General features: G+C 38.0%; 1 protein-coding gene across 4 annotated transcripts in view; it reads left to right on the top strand.

The window, feature by feature from the left end:
• tp53bp1.L (tumor protein p53 binding protein 1 L homeolog) overlaps window positions 1–22,403 on the top strand; it is a 71,742-nt gene that overhangs the window by 15,892 nt on the left and 33,447 nt on the right. Inside the window, exons 1-8 of one of the 4 annotated variants that reach the window (XM_041586811.1) lie at window positions 516–607; window positions 10,439–10,626; window positions 12,858–12,948; window positions 17,841–17,919; window positions 19,155–19,228; window positions 19,950–20,105; window positions 20,798–20,867; window positions 21,631–21,857. In XM_041586811.1, coding sequence (XP_041442745.1) covers window positions 10,447–10,626; window positions 12,858–12,948; window positions 17,841–17,919; window positions 19,155–19,228; window positions 19,950–20,105; window positions 20,798–20,867; window positions 21,631–21,857 — 877 coding nt within the window. In that variant the 5' untranslated portion in view covers window positions 516–607; window positions 10,439–10,446. Of the gene's footprint in view, window positions 1–515; window positions 608–4,373; window positions 4,519–10,438; window positions 10,627–12,857; window positions 12,949–17,840; window positions 17,920–19,154; window positions 19,229–19,949; window positions 20,106–20,797; window positions 20,868–21,630; window positions 21,858–22,403 lie in introns of those variants that run through there. The other 3 variants (XM_018253148.2, XM_018253147.2, XM_041586810.1) reach the window with 3 other exon arrangements.

Below are 22,403 nucleotides of genomic sequence, written 5' to 3'. Positions count from 1 at the left end.
GATAGTATTTATGCTAGTGGACTGTGGCAATCTCTAACTTCACTCTTTAATAAATATACCCTATGTTTTTATTTAAATGGAGATTATATTAAATACATTAAAGATGAATAGTTTGGTCTATTGTGTGTTGATAAGATAATACTGCATATAAGCAGTGCTCCTTTGCGATGTTAGGTATGCATGCATTGTTACTTATAGTTTTGGGACTGGAAATAGTTATGCAGCAATTACATTAAATTGATTTTTTTTGATCATTTTAATGTGCCTGCACATTGTCATGTTGACTAACCTCATGAGGCTTTATGCTTCTAAGCAGAAGATAATTAAATCAGAGAGTGCTAGAGAAAAATATGTAAGAAGCACCAGCAGCAATGTATTAAATCTTTTCACGTTAAATTAAGTTCCCAAAAGACTGGTAAACAATGAAAGTTTGATCTCAATAGCTATGTGATGTCAGTAGAAGTAACGCCTCCATCTTTATAGTGCCCCTAGCGGCTCGTTGGCATGCCACAAATAAGCCGAACAAGTTCCTAGAGCAGCAGAAACCATTCTCCGTTTCCCTCTATGCTTTCCTGCTTTCCTCCCTAGATCTGCAGATTTCACAGAGGTAAATCCTTATTGCAATGAACGCATTCCCACTGTGATAGGATCTCGCGTGCATCTCATGTCAAGCAGCTTGGTTATATAGCAGGAGAGCTGAGCAATAGGATTATGAATGTCGAAACAATGGCAGCTTTGCTGAGCAGTCCTTTCATTCATTCTCTCATTAGATACGATGCTGTGACGTGGATCATGCCACCAGTTAATGTCATGAAGGAGGTCAAACACCTTGAACTTGATAACGTACAAGTTGTAGATCTGCAGAATAATGTCCATTTTATGTTCGAGCAGCTCATTGTTATGTACACGTTATTCCTGAACGCAATGATATGAGCTCTCCTTTTAGTTTAGCCATTCATTGCCTGCAGTCTAGCAGGTTGGCTACCAAAATTGTGATTATTGATAGGCAAAATAACATTTTTAAGGGCGAAGAGTGTTGCTAGGCATGCTTTTGTTATTGTTGTACTTACGTTTCTGGCTTGAGAGTATCTGTTTCCATGACACTGCATCCACCCTGAACCGTACTGTGCTCTTACTTTGCTGATATATTGATAAGGGGTTGAGTGGCACATGTAATTGGACTGAAATGAAAAACTGGCATTCTGGCATTCTGGGTGCTAGCGGCTAAACATGAGTGTTTGGAAATATGATTCTCACTATACTGCTGTTTTATATGGTGACAGGTTACTTGTGCTTTGTTCGCTGTAATTATTCCAGATATTGGCATTGGAGAAATATCCATGTTAAAAATGCATGAATAATGATTTTATGCATAAGAGTTTCTTTAATTGTGGCATTATATTGAATTACTTTGTTTAAAGAATTGAACCATTCCTAACAAATATGTGTTTTTTTTTGCATATGCCGATATCCTCAAAGAAACATTTTCCACTTAAAAGGCTTAAATGTTCACAAGTGATGTTTGCCCTAGTTTGTTTTAAAGGGCAAGTAAGGGTTGTAACTATAGAGGAAGCCTTCTGCAACTGCTGGGAGGCCCAGGAATTATAAGGGACCCAGGGGGGCACTGACTGAAAGCAGTTTTTACATATGATATATATATATATATATATATATATATATATATATATATATATATATATATATATATATATATATATATATATATATATATAGTCCATCGCATAGAAACCGCACTCACAGGTCTTAAGTATTTTTTAAAAAAATGTAATTTATTATCATATTGGCGGCTAATATGCTAAAATGATAATAAATTACATTTTTTAAAAAATACTTAAGACCTGTGAGTGCGGTTTCTATGCGATGGACTATTACTTTGAATTTTGATACTGCACCCAGGCAAGTTATTTCTATTTTTCGAGAGTGCCGACTTTTGGATGGATTATATATATATATATATATATATATATATATATATATATATATATATATATATATATATATAGATATATATATATGATAAATGTCTTCTTCTAAACCATTAAAGGGGGTAGGTTATGGTAGATACTTAGTTATGACACTGGGACAGTTGCAACAAAACAATTGTACTTCGTAGTTGCTACTACTAGTTGATATATTTTGTTATGTGGCTTTTTTTTTCAGCCAGCAGCAGTATAGGAAAAATAAGGTAGTTTTCTTCCATCAAAGAATTTAGAAACACAAAAATAGCTTTCTTTAGCAATAACAGTTCAGTAACAACACAATAGCAATAATATTACAGACCTTTGGAAAGACAATTGTGTGTGTACATATACATTGGCTTCTATATGTTGAGTTGCTAGACCTATCTATGTCTCCCTCACTCATAGTTCTGCGTAAAGGTGGCCATAGACGCACAGATTATATCGAACAAAACAAATTTTCGTACAATATGCCTGTATGGTGGGAAAAGAGCTGACCGATATTGGCAGAAGACTTGGATATCGGTCGGCTCGTCGATTGGACTGGATGGAAATTTTTGATTGGGTGCCTTTGAAGGCACCCAAACGTCAGCCATCATTAGTGCAGAAACGTCAGATACAGGTAGATTTCTATTATATCTACCTGTATACAGTATCTGACGATTCAGCTCTACACGTGTGTGTTGAAACGAACAATCTTTCTTGGAAAGATCTTTTCCAAGAAAGATCGTAATTGTAACTTCTATGGCCACCTTAAGGGCTCTAAAAATAAGGTTTTCGTACAGCACTGGTAGATTAAAATGCCTTTACTGATACAATACATGGCAAACAGCCTGGTGCGCGTCGTTTCAGGCCTTCAGGCCTTTTATCAAGCTTGATAAAAGGCCTGAAGGCCTGAAACGTCACGGACCAGGCTGTTTGCCATGTAATGGATCAATAAAGGCATTTGAATCTACCGGTGCTGTACGGAAAGCTTCTTTTTGGATTAATGGTGGAGGATGGACCACTGACGGTACGTGCACCCAGTACTGCATTCACATTGGGGGATTTCAGCTGACTCAAGCAAACAAGTATCACCTTAAGGGCTCTTACAGATGAGGGTTGTTGGCTGCGCTCCCCTGTATTCCGGTTTCGTTCAGCCGCAGGGGAGCGCAGGAGTAGATGCACGAGGGCAAGGATTTTGGAAAAAATTAATGCATGTTGGTTTTTGCCAGAAGAGGATAAATATTGCAAGGGAATTTCAACCCAAAAAAATAGGTTTTTGCCTAATAAAAGAAAACATAATGTAAGTGTTTGCTCATAGTGCCCCATATCACATGTACCTTACATGCCTAATGCCAATGATTTCACATATGAGTATCATGTATCAATTACTGGAAACCAAGATAGCTGTATATATTTATTTTCTCCCACCCCCTGGCCAGTAGGTATGACCTGGGCAGGCCTGCAAATGGCATGAGTTGCAGAGCACAGCCAGGTATCTAGGCAGAAACTCTGTGCATGAGTAGGCATGTGTGTGTGTGTGTGGGGGGGGGGGGTTGGCAGGGCAGGGTTAGAGAAGTCTGGTCTGCATGTTCTGGTGGGTGCGAATCAGGCCCCTAGGGGTGTAACTACAGAGGAAGCAGACCTTGAGTTCTTTAGCTTTTTATTCAGCAGCTCTGCAGTTTGCAATTTCAGCAGTCTGGTTGATAGGGTCCACATTACCCTAGCAACCATGCATTGATTTGAATAAGAGACAGGACTATGAACAGGAGAGGACCTGAATAGAAAGATGAGTTTTAGTAGCAATAACAATACATAGCCTTACAGAGCATTTGTTTTTAGATGGGGGTCAGTAAAAAAACTATAATAAAGAAAAAATAAAGACCAACTAAAAAACTCTTAGCTTTTCAATAACATACTAAAAGTTAATGTGAAGGTAAATAACCCCTTAAAGTTATAAATATCAGCATCTGTAGTGATTGAAATAATTTTTAGGAGGAACATCTTGGCTGGCGGCAAATACAGCCTGCTACCAGGCCAGGCCTCTGGGGTAATTGGTCAGCCCAAATCTGCCCAACATGCTGGTAAAAAAATGAAGACCTGGCCATACATATAATTTACAGTGGGGGGTACAATGTATAGATACAATAATGGGTTCACTTATGTTACATTGTTCTTTTAATCATGTTTTTTGGATTAAAAAAGGTCTGACTATAAGTGAATGATTGCTGCAAGGTAGAATAGCAGGGCTCCTGTGCTACGTAAAGAATTTACAGTGTGGAACTCATTTATTCTGACACTAAAATGGTTAAAGGCTTCAGCTCCTGGCTCCTTGCATGCTGGAGGCCTGGGCTGCTGTGCCCCTTAGCAACAGTAACCTTGGCAAGGCTGTACATTTAAATGGAGGTGGGATTTCCTTTAGTGCTGACCAGTCATGAGGTGGAGGTGTGGTGGTTATTTGCAATGGCCCAATAGGGATAAGCTTTGCTGTCTTGATTCCCGGGCAGGATGCAGAGTGTGCTGGCTGCCTGAGTTCTGCAGCAGCTTACTCCTCTCAGTAAGTGCTAATTATGTGCCTCTCTTCTCACAACATTGCAGACTTCCCTGTCAAGCTGCTGCTGACTGTAACTTGTTCCATTGTACCTTTCCCGAGCCTCAGTCTGGTTACGATGCTGTGTTTGTGTGTGTGTGAGTGAGATTGTGTTAGAAAATGGCTCTGCTTCAGTTGGGGGGGAGTGGCTTAATCTGCTCGTGTCTCTGTGTGTGTGTGATTGTGTATGTGAGAGGAATTATTACTCTGCTAGTATGTGTATTATTATAGTAAAGGGGCATGGCTACCTTTGGCTACTGCACCAAGGAAACTCACAATCACCCAGTCTAACTGCTGTGTATTTATTCTGTCAGTAGAAGGTAGATTTTATTGTGTGTATATCATCCTATAGAGTCTCTTACGGCTCAGCCAGTGGCAGTGGCAGCTCTGCCCATTGTTTTGCAGATCTGCTAAACTATCCCAATACATCTCTCATTATAAACCATGTATTATATATATATATATATATATATATACACAAACACGCAAACACTAGCCTTGTCACTGTTTGCTTCTGGTTAAATGTTTTCAAAATAAAATATCAGGCGCTGACTCTTTTAAAAAAGGAAATTTTACCACTGTTGTGTGTGGTTTTTAGGGATGCACCGAATCCAGGATTCAGTTCGGGATTCAGCCTTTATCAGCAGGATTTTCAGCCGAATCCTTGTGCCTGGCCGAACCGACTCCTAATTTGCATATGTAAATTAGGTGCGGGTAGGGAAATCACGTGACTTTTCGTCACAAAAGAAGAAGTTTTTCCTATTTTTCCTTTCCTGACCCTAATTTGCATATGCAAATAAGGATTTGGATTCGGTTCGGTATTCAGCCGAATCTTTTACCAAGGATTTGGGGATTCGGCCGAATCCCAAATAGTGGATTCGGTGCATCACTAGTTGTTTTAAAAAGCTTTCCTTGCTAAGGAGAGTTTTGAGTGTTGTAGTTGAAGATAGGGTTGCCACCTTTTCTGGAAAAAAATACCAGCCTTTCTATATATTTACCTTTTTTCCCTATTAATAACATTGGGATCGACCATCATTTTTATCAGCCAGGCCGGTAAAATACCGGCCAGATGGCAACCCTAGTTGAAGAGCAGCCTGAGTGACATGTGGAATCTGTTAAAAATACATAAATTTTTTATGATTAAGACCCTTGGTTCTGGTTTTCCCCCTCTCTCTCTCTGTCTATATAAACAAACTAATTTGGGGGCCTTAATGGTATGCTGGGTACATTGTGAGCAGGTCCGGACTGAGAATTAAAATAGGTCCTGGCATTTCAGGTACACAGAGGCCCAATCAGCCCCCACCAGCCCACTAAATACTGATATTTTACGGCACCTTATAGCAGCCCCTCTGGCATTTGTCAGAACCCACAGATTGCCAGAGATTGCCAGTCAGGGCCTGATTGTGAGTACAGCTGAGGTGCAGGCAAAGTGATTTGTAAGAAAAATGTATATAGTCCCTCATTAATGCATAGCTCTAAAAATACACTTATATGACACATTAAGAGCAGGCCCACTGAAATATGATTTATTTTAAACTACTTATAGGGTAGATTTATCATTTTCTTCACCGCAACATACAATTTGTATGGTGAGTGGGCATAACTACTATAGAGCTGACATAGTTACTGATGGGGTTGTGGGTAGCAGGCACAGGTGGGGTCTGTTGTTTGGTTGCCCCTTCTGCTATTTATCCTTTACATTCCACAGAAGCATTGGTGGTGGGGGATTGGCAGGGATAGAAAAAAAGTCAGATGTTTATGTGTTGGAGGGTGTAAGCTAAGCCCCCAAATATTTTTTTTATATTCAGCTGAATCCAAACCTTTTTCAGCAGGGTTTGGATTCAGCCACATCTAAGAAACTGGCTGTTGGGGTAGAAGCATAGGCCCTGGCATTTCAAGTACAGTTGTGGGGCATGGTTGTGATGTCACAAGGCAGGATGATGGCTTTGTGGGGGCAGGGTTGATCAGTTGCAACGTTAATCTAGAGGAGTCCAGCCCAGTTTTCTTGATTTGGAAAACCAGGCAAGCAGTTTTGATTAGGGTTGCCACCTTTTCTGGAAAACAATACCGGCCTTCCTATATATTTATCTTTTTTCCCTATAAATAACATTGGGATCAGCCATCATTTTTACCGGCCAGGCTGGTAAAATACCGGCCAGGTGGCAACCCTAGTTTTGATACAGGCAACCTTTCTGAAAACTGGGCTGTCCAGGTTGAAACGGGACATTTGACAACCCTAACAGAGACCCAAACAGCCCAATAAATAGTGACTGTCTATGGCATCTTACAGCAGCCCTTCTGGCATCTCCCAGAATCCACAGATTGCCAATTCGGGCCTGATGGGCAGGAACACAGAGTTTTCATGAAGTCATCTGCACACTCTGGCCTCTCTCTCTGTGCCCACCTGGTGCTCCGTATATAGTGAGGGATTGGCACCCTCCAATCTCTTATAAAACAAACAAAAAATACTGTCACAACTTGGTAAGTGGGACAAAGTGTTTATTTAGTGAGAAGTCAAACGTTTCAGGGCACACCCCTTCGTCAGACGCCTCTATAAAAGTACAAGGGCTTTGCCCTAGTTTCTCTTGCCACATTGTGCCAGTATATTTGTTTGTTTTATGGCAGTGAAACGGGGAAAATTAGTGTTCACAAGTACCTGATACTGGAATTTAACCTGGGTACCCATAAATAACAGGACTGTAAGATTACCATGGAGCATTTCTTTCCATATAATATCACCTGTTATTGTTTTATGTATAGTTATGGTTGCTACGTGGCTTTTCCTTGGCCACCAATATCACATCATCATAGCTTAGCCCCTTCTCTCTCCCATCCCTACCCCATGTCATCAGCCAGGGGCCAACCAGAAGTTGGCAACACTATGTATAGTGCAACATATTTTTGCACTCTGTACTTAAAATAGCGCCCCCGATGGAAGCTGTGAACCACTTTCTGGGCTTTGCCAATAAATTAATTTCCTACAAACCTGGCATTACCTTAACACATGTACAGCATTAGTCTAGAAAAACAAGTTGCTGGGGACGCCCATACTGTATATTTTACAGTGTGGGATACAATGTTCCCTAATGTATGGAGACAATACTTATGTTACATTGTTCGTTTAATCATGTATTATGAATTAAAAAGTCTGACTATGTGAATGATTGCTGCAAGGTAGAATAGCAGAGCTCCTGTGTTAGATAAAGAATTTACAAGGTAGAACTTATTCTGACACTAAAATGGTTAACGGCTTCAGCTCCTGGCTCCTTGCCGACTGCAGGCTTGTGGGAGGCCTGAGCTGCTGCTATCGCAGCCCTGGCCAGAAAGGCAACTAAATATGGCACTAAAGGGGAACGATATTGGGGCATGGAATTGGAGGTTTGCCACCTCACCCCTTTAAAACCGAATCCACTGCCTGCATGGCTAATTAGCAATTCGAACAATTAGATCAATTAGAACAAGTGCTCCAAGTGCTGATTCTGATGGTTAGATTTGCTTATGTCTGTGTGTCATGTGTATATGAGATGAACTGCCATACCTCCCATGATTTTGACAGCTCAGTCTGCAGTCCCAGTTTGTCATTAAAACCAGGATTCGTTTTGGGATTCAGCCAGGATTCAGCCTTTTTCAGCATGATTTGGAGTTGGCAGAATCCTTCTGCCCTGCAGAACTGAATCTGAATTATAATTTGTAAATGCAAATTAGGGACGGGTAGGGAAATCGTGTGACTTTTTCTCACAAAACAAGGGAGTAAAGAAGGTTATTCCCCTCCTGCCCCTAATTTTCATATGCAAATTAGGATTTGGTTCATTATTCGGCCGATATTTCGAAAGGATTTGGGGGTTCAGCCAATCCAAAATAATGGATTCGTTGCATCCCTATTAAAAAACATTCTGTTTGATCTCCTGCACCCACACCAGAAAAAGATACAAAGTTTCTGAAACTTAAATAAGAGGTTTTTGTTTTGGCAGAGAGCCCAGAATACTTGGCACCTGCATTGAGATACAATTGTAACAAGATAAGAAGGTCTCTTGGGAGAACCGAGACTTGCACCTTAAATGGATTGTTCACCTTTGAGATAACTTTTGGTATTGTAGAGAATGATATTCTGAGACAATTTGCAATTGGTTTTCATTTTTTATTATTTAAGATTTTTGACTTATTTAGCTTTTTATTCAGCAGCTCTTCAATTTGCATTTTAAGCAATCTGGTAGCTAGGGTCTAAATTACCCTAGCAACCATGCATTGATTTGAATAAGAGACTGGACTATGAATAGGAGAGGCCTGAATAGAAAGATGAGTAATATAAAGTAGCAATACATTTGTAGCCTTACAGGGCATTTGTTTTTTTAGATGGGGCCCATTTGAAAGCTACAAAGATACAGAAGAAAAAAGGTATATACTTCAAAAACTATAAAAAAAAAAAAAAACAATTCATGAAAACCAATTGAAAAGTTGCTTTGGATTGGCAAATCTAGAACATACCAAAAGTAACCTTAAAGGTGAACCACCCCTTTTAAAGGACATTTTTACCTTCATTAGAAAAACTTTAGTAACACATAAAACACGACCCTAAAACCCCCAGAAGTGTGTTCAAACTTTCCACTAAATGGGCATGGTCAAAAAATGGTCGCTGCACTATGTGCAACAGATCTTTTTGTCCCTCTTTACATTTTTCAAATGTTGGCAGGTATGTACTCTGCTTGTATGTGTATTATTACAGTAAATACGGAGGCATGGCTACCTGTCACTACTGTGCTAAGGAAACCCACCAACTCCCAGTCTGACTCCTCTCTATTTATTCTGTTCTTAACTATCCCATTATGTTTCTTAATGTAAACATTTATTAACCATAGCTCAAGTAATGGCTGTGTAGCCATCTATGTAGCTCAGAGAGTGGCCTTTTAGTTCCAGCTTAGATAGCCAGACATTTGGCAGTTTGCTTCTGGTTAGATGTTTTTATAAAATACAGTTCTATCTCATGGAGATATATTTGTGTATTTAGGAATAGTGTTTCCACAGGAAGCCATACATGTTTGTAATTCCCCAGATCCACTGGTTTCCACTGTAATCGTTGAATCTGGGGCATAACAAGTACTGTTTAACATGCTTTGTTTCCACTGTAAATGGAAATGAAATCTGTATTATTTGTTTCTCTACTGCCTGGAAATACCAGTGGCAATTAGATACACAGAGAACACAGGGCAAATTCATTCCCAAGTACCTGATATGGATATTGAACTTGGGCCGCCATCAATAACATGTTTGGGGCAAAAGGATGGAGCATTTCTTCCTAAATATTATCGTGTTGTGTGTAGTGCAACACATTTTCATAATTTGTACTCTACTTAAACATGGCCCCCCTAGTTACACAATTATAGAAGCTGTGAGCGACTTTTGGTGCTTTACCAATACATTCATTTACAACAAACCTGGCATTACTTTAGCACCTGTATACACAAGTTTAATTTAGAAAAACATTCTAAACCAACATGTTGTTGGTTGATGACCTTGCCCTTCCCTGGAAAATAGTCTGCAAAAGCTTGTGGTCACACCTATTTCCCTTGAAGAATACAATGTAAAGTGATCACCCACCTGCTTGCCACCTCCAACTTTCCAACTGTTCTTATTTGTTTGGGATTTTGGGATTATAGTGAAATAGCACCTAGAGAGACAGTGGATTGAAGAACCCTTGTGCGAGGTTTAAGGGCACAGTTGGAAGCTTTACTGTATGTAGTAGTCACACTGTAATGTCATGATATTCACACAAATATGCAGTTTGCTGAGGCTGCTGATATTTAATGGCCCCTGCTGCCTTTTTAGTGGAGGCTTTGCTAGGTGCAGCATCCATAGTATTCACTGTGTTTCTCGCTACTCTGTGTTATAGGTTAGCAGATGGACCCTTCAAGAATTCAGCTGGATCCAGACTTTTCACAACAGGATACACCTTGCCTTATAGTGGAGGACTCTCAACCTGAAAGTGTAGTGGCAGAAGATGATTTGGACCGTGCACGCTTTGGATTGCCAGCACACCATCTACCAGACCTGCAAGCTCCAGTTGAAAGCCCTGTTTTGGTAGGCATCTGCTATAAAGGGACTGATATAATTTCCTATAATAGAAAAATTTTTCTGCTGTGAGGGACACATGGGTTTTGTCATAGCTTTTGATGAATTAATATAGTCAGGGTCGGGCTAAGGGTGTTAGGGACCACCGGGGCTGACACATCAGGGCCCTGCTGCCACCCCCCAGTGGCAAGGCCCCCCACAGTCTCCGGGTTCCCCCACCCCGCGCTGGCATGTACCTGCATAGCTGCATCGTGCCTTCCTTATGCGATTGGTTGGAGGGAGGTCAGGAGTGCCAGCTATGTCTAGCAATGCTGTCTGGGCCGTTGGGGCCCATGAGAGCTGGGGCCCACTGGGTTTTTTCCCGGTGTCCCGCCGGCCCAGTCCGATGCTGAATATAGTGAATAAAGTACCCCCTCTTGTAAAATATAAGGATATTATAAGTTACAGAGGAGTTCCATTACCATATAAGGCAGTGTTTTTATACAGGTCATAGAACGCTGAGGTAACTTCTAATATTGTCATGTTTTGCAACAGGGGTACTTTATTTATTATTGTAATACACAAGTTTCAGTAAGTCATGTGACAGAAATTACATCACTAAGCTCTGATTATTACCAATGACATCACTAAGCACCGTTTAGAAGGATATGATTTCAAGGATATTCGTGGCTCTTGTGTATTATATATTATATTAATGGTTACCCAAGTTGTCCAAACAGGCCAGTACGGTATTCTGTAAAATGTAGTTTCTCCAGAAAACTGGTCAGTTCCGTGGAGCAAACGGTCAGCCAAGCCCACAATGATCCTTTGCTTGGAACATGATGTGCCTGCCATAATAAAGCCCTACATGATTTCAGTTGCTGCTGATTTTGCACTCACACAGTAAATGCAGTTAGTGCAACACCCTCTTAAAGGAAAACTAAAGCCTAACTAAAGAAGTAGCTAGAAATGTTCCAGCCCAAGTCAACCACAGCCCTTTAGCAGTAAAGATCTGTGTCTCCAAAGATGCCCCAGTAGCTCCCCAGCTTCTTTTCTGCTGATTCACTGCACATGCTCTGTGCTGCTGTCACTTACTGAGCTTATGGACCAACTCACAATATACAGTACACAAAGAATAGAAATGTCACTGTATAACGCTGATTTGTAATTAATACAGATAATTACTACATGGCACCACAGAAACCAGTGCAATTAACATCAGAATGTAATAATCAGCCCTGTAGCATCCGCTTATATTACAGACAAACCTCATTTTCTGCTTGGTAATTTCTGATGACCCCTAAGCTTAGCTTCTCGACAGCTGCTCAGAGCCCACTGAGCATGTGAGTGTTACTTTCCAAGATGGTGACCCCCTGTGACAAGTTAAAGTCCTGGATCATTGCTGCTATTGACAAGCTGAAACTTTAGGCTGGTGCAATAAGTTCAGTATGTAAAATATGGTATTTTAGTCATATTCATTTTTAGGGTTTAGTTCTCCATTAAGAATGCCTGTGCCCTTACTGTTTGTCCATCATGGTTTCGTTACTCATGGCCTCCTGCCATCTTAAGTCTTGGAGAGGATCGGATGCATCATGGGAGTTGCTTTCACAGTAGTGTGCAGTTATTTCCTCAAGCAGCCTGCAGATGTCACAAACGTCTGTGCACACAGAGGAATTAAAACAAAGTCTAAAACCATAAAATAATGCCTATCAATGAAGCGGCGCTTATTGTTACTCTTTCCTTGTCCTTTAAGTTATAATTATAATGTAGACATGACCTATAACGTCATTCCAGCTACAGACTGCAACACGCAGCAACCATTTAGAGCTTTTTACAGTTAAGGATAGTAGGCAGTTGCAGCAAAAGCTGGTGAACAATTGTGGTCATGCCAGGTGTTTGGGTAAAGTTTTTTAAAGTGCAAAATTAAGAGACACAATACATCATTTTTCCCTTTACTGAACTGATATCTTTTTGTGCCTTAAACTGTTTTTTTCCTTATCATTTGAACCTTTATTAATTTTCTAGATGATCTTAAATAACATGTGCGTTATTATCCAAGTTCTCAGTTTTGATAACAATAACGCATTTCTGTGGCCATAGAAATCAAATTAGTTGTTGGTGCACAAGTATTAAAGCATGATTTTTTTCATATGAATGCAATTGATAAGTATAGTTTTTTTCTTTATAAAATATCTAATATTGTTTATACTGCAAAAATAAAGACACTGGGTCTAAAATATCTGATTTGTCCATTATTATAGGAGTTGGTACCCGGCTGTCAGAGCATTAAACATGCGGCTGCAGATAAAGAAAGTCTCAACATCTGTGAGAGCCTGAATGAAAACAATCTAGGTAAATACTTATACAGATACATAGAGTAATCAGACTCCACCCCTAATTTATGATAAATGTTTTTCATAAAGTATAACTGTTTTGCTGCATTCTACAAATGATGTATACAATATTTTGTCTGGCATTGATACAGTGACATTTTCTTTTCTGAGCATGGGGGAGCTTTTTTTGTGATTGATCAATCTGCAATACAAAAGTATAAAGTTTATATTTGTTCCAGTGATATGGTACATTTACTTTCAATTTCACTTTAAAAATGTTAGAGTTTATCTAAGCAGCTTTGCTACTGGTCTTCATTGTTATTTTTTGGCTGGTTGTTTGTCAATGACCCTTATGTTTGAAGGTTCACCTATTCATATGTTATTATAGGGTCAGAGTAGTAAAGCAGCAATTTGCATTCCAAGCTGGAGGGCTATAAACAATAACTGATTTGAAATGTTAGAAAATAAAAATGACCAGTTGCATATTTTCTTAAAGGGATTTTCACCTTTAAATTAACTTTTTAGTATGATGTAGAGAATGATATTCTGAGACAATTTGAAATTGGTTTTCATTTTTTATTATTTTGAGGTATTTAGCTCTTTATTCAACTGTCCAGTTTGCAATTTGAGTAATCTGGTTGCTAGGGTCCAAATTACCCTAGCAACCATGCATTGATTTCAATAAGAGACTGGAAAATAATTAGGAGAGGGTTTAATTAGAAATATGAGTAATAAAAAGTTGCAATAACAATAATGTGTAGCCTTACAGAGCATTTGTTTTTAGATTAGATCAGTGACCTCCATTTGAAGGCTGGAAAGAGTCATAAGAAGAAGGTAAATAATTTAGAAACTATAAAAAAAAAAAATAATGCAGACCATTTGTTAAGTTACTTAGAATGGGCTATTGTATAACATACTAAAAGTTAATTTAAAAGTGAACCACCCCTTAAAAGAGGATCAAAATCCCAAGAAATTAATTAATGTAACTTTACTCCAGAGGTTCAGAGTGGTTTCTGAGATGGCAGCAGTTTGACAGGTATTCCTTTATTCCCCCACGTGACCCCAGCAGGGCCAGACTAAGATTCACAATAGTCCCTGGCATCCCAAACATCTCCCACCCAAAAGTCAGGGGCGTAACTACCAGGGGTGCAATCGCACCCAGGCCTGCCTGCACCCCCTTGGGGCCGACCGGAGCCACACTAACGGTTATCGCAAGTGGCTGGGCAGGGGGAGTGTTTACAGTGCGCACACCAGCAGCAGTGATTCACAGAGGGAGGGCCCGACAGTGGGGCCCGGATGCCAATCCTGTACCAGGTCCTGCCGGCAAGTAGTTACGCCTCTGCCAGTAATTAATTAAAAAAAATCCCTAACTTATAATCATGGCATACTTTATTTTCTGCAGACAGTAAATACATTATTCTACAAAATACATCTTTGTCTGCAGACTTTTGTTTTACTTAGGAGATGCCACGTTGCTTGCTTCAATGAGGGACTTCATTAAACCAAGCCCTCTAGTGGCCAAGTTGTTTAGCTTTACCAAGGAACACTTTGGTCACTCATTGAAGTACTGTTGTTTTTGTACTTAGCAGAAACCATTTGAAAACAGCACTGTCTACATCTACAGATGAGTCAGTATAATGCCTCATGTAATAATTTTCCTGTAGGACATATTGTAATCAAGGAACGGTATCACATACCTCCCAACATTTTTGGAAACAGAAAGAGGGACAAAAGATTTTCTGCGTGGAGCACGGGGAATTCTTATGACCAAGTCCGTTTTTGAGGCCACACCCCCTAATTACCATGTCCATTTTACAAAATTTGGTAGGTTATGAAAGTTTGAACTAGGGATGCACCGAATCCACTATTTTGGATTCGGCCGAACCACCGAATCCTTTGCGAAAGGTTCAGCTGCATACCGAACCGAATCAGAATCCTAATTTGCATATGCAAATTAGCGGTGGAAAGGGGAAAACATTTTTTACTTCCTTGTTCGGCCGATCCTGGTCGAATCCCAAACTGAATCTTGGATTTGGATTTGGTGCATCCTTAGTTTGAACACATCTCTATGGTTTTTATATGTTATTACAGTTTTGCTAATGAAGGTGAATTGCCCTTTAAGCTGTGAGTCTTCGTTCTTATTTAAAACTGTTACAAAAGTATCTTAAGTATGTATTGTGGGCTCTCTGCCAAGAACTAATTAAGTTAGAAACGTATCTTTTTCCTGGCTGTTCAGTGCAGAAGATCAAAGAGAAACTCGGGAATTGTCAGTACAAATCCGGGACTGCGGGTTGAGCTGTCAAAAGCGGGACTGTCCCGCTCAAAACAGGACAGTTGGGAGGTATGGTATCATACCTGTACCAAGGATAAAAATTGACAATACAGGCATGGGATCCATTATCCGGAAACCCGTTCTCCAGAAAACCCCAAATTGCTGTCTTCCAGAAATTCAATTTTTAAAATTTCCCTTTTTTTATGTAATAATAAAACAGTACCTTGTACTTGATCCAAACTAAGATATAATTAATCCTTATTGGAAGAAAAAAAAACAGCCCATTGGGCTTATTTTATGTGTGTATGATTTTCTAGTAGACTTAATTTATGAAGGTTCAAATTACAGAAAGAACCGTTATCTGGAAAACCCCAGGTCCCGAGAATTCTCTTACATTGTTGCTTATATTTACAATAAGGTACTGAGAGAGTTGCTGTGAGAAAGAAAAGAGCCACAATAATTTGAGCTCAGGGACTTTGGACATGTCTACATTTTCTAAAACCGAGGTATTTCTCTCAGTAAATCCTATAGACCTGTGGTGATGAGGGGCGAGTGGAAGAAATAATAAAGGAGGAAAGTGAGTGTTTCTGCTTTTGTGTAATCACTGTTTCTGGGCTTTTGTTTACCATTGCCATCAGTGGGAAGTGACGTGGCAATCCAGTATTTTTCTTGCTGCTGCTAGTAGCACTAATCATGACCCTGTTTCTTTCATAACCCTTAGAGCCCGTATTTGTTCAGTCATTTTATAAAATGGAGTGACCAGTTCTAAGCAACTTTTTAATTGCTCTTCATTATTTTATTTTTTTTTTTTTTATAGTTTTTTAATTGTTTGACTTTTTCTACTGATTTTGTCCAGCTTTCAAATGGGGGTAACTGACCCCATCTAAAAACAAAAACTATATAAGGCTACAAGAGTATTGTTATAGCTACTTTTATTGCTCATCATTCTATTCAGGTCCTCTCCGATTCATATTCTGGTCTCTTATTAAAAGCAATGCATGGTTGCTAGGGTCATATGGACCCTAGCAACCAGATTGCTGAAATTGCTAATTGGAGAGCTGCTGAATAAAAAGCTAAATAACTCAAAAACCACAAATAATAAAAAATGAAAACCAATTGCAAATTGTCTCTGAATATCTCTATATCATACTAAAAATTAATTTAAAGGAACAGTTTAGTGTGAAAATTAAAACTGTGTAAATAGATAGGCTGTGCAAAATAAAAAATGTTTCTAATATAGTTAGTTAGCCAAAAATGTAATGTATAAAGGCTGGAGTGACTGGATGTGTAACATAATAGCCAGAACACTACTTCCTGCTTTTCAGCTCTAGTCAGCGACTTGAAGGGGGGCCGCATGGTACATATCTGTTCAGTGAGTTTGCAATTGATCCTCAGCATTCAGCTCAGATTCAAAAGCAACAGATATGACCCATGTGGCCCCCCCCTCAAGTCTCTGATTGGTTACTGCCTGGTAACCAGTCAGTGGAAACCAAGAGAACTGAAAAGCAGGAAGTAGTGTTCTGGCTATTATGTTAGACATCCAGTCACTCCAGCCTTTATACATTACATTTTTGCCTAACTTACTATATTAGAAACATTTTTTATTCTGCACAATCTATTTACCCAGTTTTTATTTTTACACTGAACAATTCTTTTAAAGGTGAAAACCCCTATTAAGGGGAAGACAGAAAGTAGAGAGAGTGAATAACATTTGCAAAGGAAAAATGGAAAGGTATATGTGTAGGCTAGATATAAAAGTAGAATGGTGATATAGAATTGTTAAGGTGAAATAGAAAAATGAGGGATAGACTGAAACTGTGATGTTTATGGTCTCTGTGTTTTTACTGTGTCCTTCACTCACCATTATATTCCTTGCTCTCTAGACCTTGTTTTGACAGTTGACATTGAAACCGTGTCAGCATAATTAATACAGGTATGGCATCCGTTATCCGGAAACCCGTTATCCAGAAAGCTCCAAATTACGGTCTCCCATAGACTCAATATTGTCCAAATAATCCAAATTTTTATAAATGATTTCCGTTTTTTCTAATAATAAAACAGTAGCTTGTACTTAATCCAAACGTTGATAAAATTAATCCTTATTGGAAGCAAAACCAGACTATTGGGTTTATGTAATGTTTACATGATTTTCTAGTAGTCTTAAGGTATGAAGATCCAAATTACAGAAAGATCCAAATTACTGAAATTATTTCCCTTTTGTCTGTAATAATAAAACAGTACATTGTACTTGATTCAAACTAAGATATAATTAATCCTCATTGGAAGCAAAACCAGCCTATTGGGTTTATTTAATGTTTACATGATTTTCTAGTAGTCTTAAGGTATGAAGATCCAAATTACGGAAAGATCCAAATTACTGAAATTATTTCCCTTTTGTCTGTAATAATAAAACAGTACATTGTACTTGATTCAAACTAAGATATAATTAATCCTCATTGGAAGCAAAACCAGCCTATTGGGTTTATTTAATGTTTACATGATTTTCTATTAGATTTAAGGTATGAAGATCCAAATTACGGAATGAGCATTCTGGATAACAGGTCCCATACCTGTTATAGGATTATGTATATTAGGTTTTTGTATGCATTTAACATCTTGTGTTATCAAATATTCCATAGAAACGTCTTGCAGGCCAGATGATGATGGTGCTCTCAGCCAAGTAATTGAACGAGTTACTTGCTCCAGTAACATAAAAAGGTATTAAAAACTTTTTAAGTGAATTAACTATTAATTATTATCTAGTAGAAAAGGTACAGAATTTTACCTTAAAGGAGAAGGAAAGGTTAAAACTAAGTAAGCCTTATCAGAAAGGTCCATCTAAATATACCAGTAAACCCCCAAAGTAATGTTGCTCTGAGTCCCCTGTCAAAAGAAACACTGCATTTCTTTCCTTCTATTGTGTACTCATGGGCTTCTGTATCAGACTTCCTGCCTTCAGCTTAAACCTCATTGCCCTGGGCAAGAGCATGCTCAGTTTGCTCCTCTCCCCCCAACCCTCCCTTCTCTACTGTAATCTGAGCCCAGAGCAGGGAGAGACTCAGGCAGGAAGTGATGTCACACCACATTAATACTGCAGCTCCTATTCTAAACAAACAGAGAGTTTCTAGAGCTTTTTACTGAGGTATGGTAAAACATTCTACAGAATAAATATAGCATTCTAGCTTGCAATATTGCAGCTAATCTATTGGCAATAAAATGCCTCCGTAGCTTTCCTTCTCCTTTAAAGGGGCAATATACGCTTGTGTTGAACCAGCCAAGTACATTTTGCTTGTAATCAGAATGTGTTCTGCTTATTTTTTAATATACCAGTGTGAAAAATTCAGCATCTGAAAAGCAGGGCGTTGTATTAAAGTCAATGGGGTTAGAAAGATAACTAGAATCTTAGTTTTAAAGCATGACAGACAGAACAAAATATATTTCCAAGACTACTCTGGCCTACCAAATAGTTTTCAAAAACAAATACAAACTTTTATTTTTGGTGATAGTAACCCATGAATATGAGTTAGAACTTCATGACAAGCATTTTTGGTCAGTTCGAGATGGCTTTAAGAAAATGCATTTAAAAGATCAACCAAAATCTCTATGAAAGTCAGATTATTTTAATTACCATTATGGCATAGAATTGCTATGATACCACCCACTGCTGTCAGCCATATAGAGCAATCTAACACTTACTCATCTTTGCACCCATACAACAGAGATTTAGTTGCACTGTGAAGCTTTCGATGTTGTTTTCCAAGAATCTGCAACAGTTCTTTCTTGCTTAAATGCCTCTTTCAGATAGTCTTTTTTATTGTGTGTAATTTATGAATGCAATTGTTTTACTTATATATTGTCACTCTTGTTACATAATGCAACTGCCACATTGTTTGTGTTGAGCATGTAAACATGCTGTATATATAAAATATATATAACAATTGTATTTTTCAAAGTCGGTTACGGTGTGAAGATGACCATGACCAAGAAGAAGATGCAAAATGCACTAAACAATCGCTTCAGCCTGAAGGTAAAGCTATAACTGCCTTAAAAATAGTGGCTTTAAAATCAATTTGTAAATGATATTATTTATTATATTCATTGTGCAGTTCTTGTCACAATGAATAAGGCAAAGGCTTGCTTCTGTTTGCTTACGCTTTATGAAAACTCTAATAGCTGCCATTTTTATTATTTGCTTCTACCTTAATAGTTGAGGCATGCTGCACACTGTATTTCAGCCCTCACTGATAAAGTGAACATGTTTCCTAACTGTATAGTTATCGGTTTGGATGCTAGGTACAGACTGCATTCATCATTTAAGGATCCAACTTAATTACGTTTGGGTGAATTAAAACAGGATGTAAATCTGATTGTCCATGAGCACCCGTTATACTTTTATTCAAATGTCTGCCTAACTGTCCCTACCAATGATGCATGTTTTGTGGTTGTACTCACATTAGGAAATATGGTTTGTTAATTCAATGGGGAAATTCTGAACTATTTCTGGTTTTTTTTGTGGGTATGCCCTATGCATAAACCATTGCTAAATTCTAAGGGCAGGATTGAGAATCCAATCTAAATGATGGTCAAAGATGTTAGAAGCTCTCAGTCACAGTGATTTGACATTTGTTTAATTTCTACGAGGTGGACAATTTTTGCATAAAGTACTATAAATTTATAAGGACTTACTCTTAGCTGGAAATCTGCATTATTTATTGGAAGTTGTGAAATCATTTTTTCTTCCGTTTTAGACTGTGGCACTTCCCAGTTGGGATTTGGTGCCTTGGAGCTATCTCAAAGCCAGGATTTGGAAGGATGTAGTTCATATAACGAGGCTGCAACGGGATTGCAATTACAGATCACACACCTTAAACCTCAGACAACTGAATGTAATCAAGAAGGTACTGGTAATGTTGCCTTACAGTCTTCATCCTCTCATAGTACTAAACTATGACCCTAGCCTGTGTATTTTGCAATGTTTAAAACCATTTGTAATCAAGCAAGTGGTTTGCTTTTAATATGATGTGGTCAGTAGTATTCTTAAACTGGCCATACACATACCGACACTATCCTACAAAATATTTAATTTATTTGGTTCTTGCATGGGAGCCTGCAGACTGATAGCCATGTACTGTTGATATCTGTCAGTTTCGGATCTTATCTCTTAAATCATATCTGCCAGTGTATGGAGCATCTGCTGATGAGGAAATAATTAAGGAGCAAAAGCTAATTGGCCAGATACCTGCAAGGATCTGCCTTTGGTCCTAATTTGGAATATAATCTGGACACCAAAACATACTAGCAGATTAGTAGGATGGGGGCTAGAAAGAAACATTATACCAGAAGTGGGATATCATTTTACATTTCAGAAAGTCAGAATTGAAAGGCAAATTCCTTATAAAATAAAGACTGATGACGGCTTTGCTAAGAAACTAAATGCTACTTTTAGTGTGAAATGTTCCTTTAAATATCTTGAGTGTGTCCTGGATGTTTCAGTTTAACATTTATAAAGGTGATCTCCTCAATGCACTCTTTGATACAGTTTTGTTATTAATGTGCCTGAGAATAATTTTAATACATTTCAACTTTTTTTTAATAGATTGCTGTGACAGTGGTGAAGTATTAAAAGATAAACCTGCAGAGAATAATTTGGAGAAAGACCCTGAAAGGTAGTTGAAGGCCTATGTTTACGAAATCATTTAATTAAAAAAAGTTCTCCAAAGCTTTGTCAAGAACTAGCAAATAATTTTGCTAACATGTTTATTATAATGCATAAGGCTTACAATGTTGGTTTGTTTGTATATTCAAGTATTTGTGATGCTTATTAGAATAAACTAATTATTTAGATAATCTCAAAATACTCAGCGGTGCTTTTTCTTTCTACACTCTATAGAGGCCATGCCTGACCTGCAACCAGGTTCCATATTTTACTCTGTTATAGAGTCCCTATATGCATACATTTTTCGACAAAATTGTGCTTCGTACAGAGGGGAACCTATGCAATTTTATGGTATTTCTCTGTGCAGGTTATCAAGTTCAGGGGTTGATTATATTAATGCTAAACCAGGAGAACTCATCTAAAATGTCTTAAAATATGAAAGCTTGTTGACCACTAGAATAGGGCACCCTTTTTTGGGAGGGAATTCTAAAGCAAAGAGGTTCTAATGGAGGTAATAATGGCAGAGTAAGCAAGACAAGCTAAATAAGTAACACCTAATAAAAACTAAGAAGATAAATATAGTATATTATTCATATATAAAGTATATTATATTATTTCAATAAGAGACTTAGTGGGGTAATGGTAAAATAAAAGTATAGTGATTTTTTAATTAAATCATAAATTATGCTTTGGTTTTTTTCTGAATGTAATTATTACACCATTTTTCAAAAACATACATTTTATATAAACTTGGTAAATGTGTGTTTTTTTAGAAAGCAGGAGGAGGTAGTGGCAGATAAAACATTACCAGACTCCTCTGGAGAAAAAATATGTCTCGTTGAAAACTTGGATATAGAGATGGATCTCCAGAAAGAATCTCCTGTCAAACATGATGATGAATGCAAAGAAAGATCAGGTCTGCAATCCAAGGAGCAAGACATGGAGGTTTCTGACATTCCCTCCACTCAAGAAGATCTGTTCGGGCAACAAGAGGTTACAGGTGAGCAATATATAAAATATATACACACAACATAAACACACAGTTGTGATACTAGTGGATATTACTATGACTATATACAGATATAAGATTGATTATCCCAACATTTTATCTGGAATACTTTTAAAAATCTGTTTATCCATTCTCCACAAAATTGAAATAAAAACAGTTCTTTGTTTACTGTATGTATTCTTACTTTGTAGCTAGACAGTGCCTTCAAAGTGTTTTTTCATCTATTATACAATGTACAATAAATATTGATTTTGAAATTCTGGTGGCTTTTAAATGATTTTAAATGTGGTAAATAGAATTTTAGTATTCAAAATTACAGATCACATACTTGTACTGCTTCTACCATTAATAATAATAATTGAATTCTTCATGATTCTTAAATATCTTTGTGTGTGGTGCATGTGTGTACAGAGGGGTAAGAAGTTACAATTAAAAGCATTCTGTGTATGTATAATCTATATATAGAGCTATTTATATATGCAGCGCTGTACAGCAGAAAATAAATTAGTAGAAAAAACGGGTACAAAAGAAAGTGAT

Source organism: Xenopus laevis, chromosome 3L, assembly GCF_017654675.1.
Source record: "Xenopus laevis strain J_2021 chromosome 3L, Xenopus_laevis_v10.1, whole genome shotgun sequence".
Taxonomy (NCBI): Eukaryota; Metazoa; Chordata; class Amphibia; order Anura; family Pipidae; genus Xenopus; species Xenopus laevis.
The sequence above is the reverse complement of the archived record's forward strand: the minus strand, read 5'-3'. Positions and strand labels throughout refer to the sequence as shown.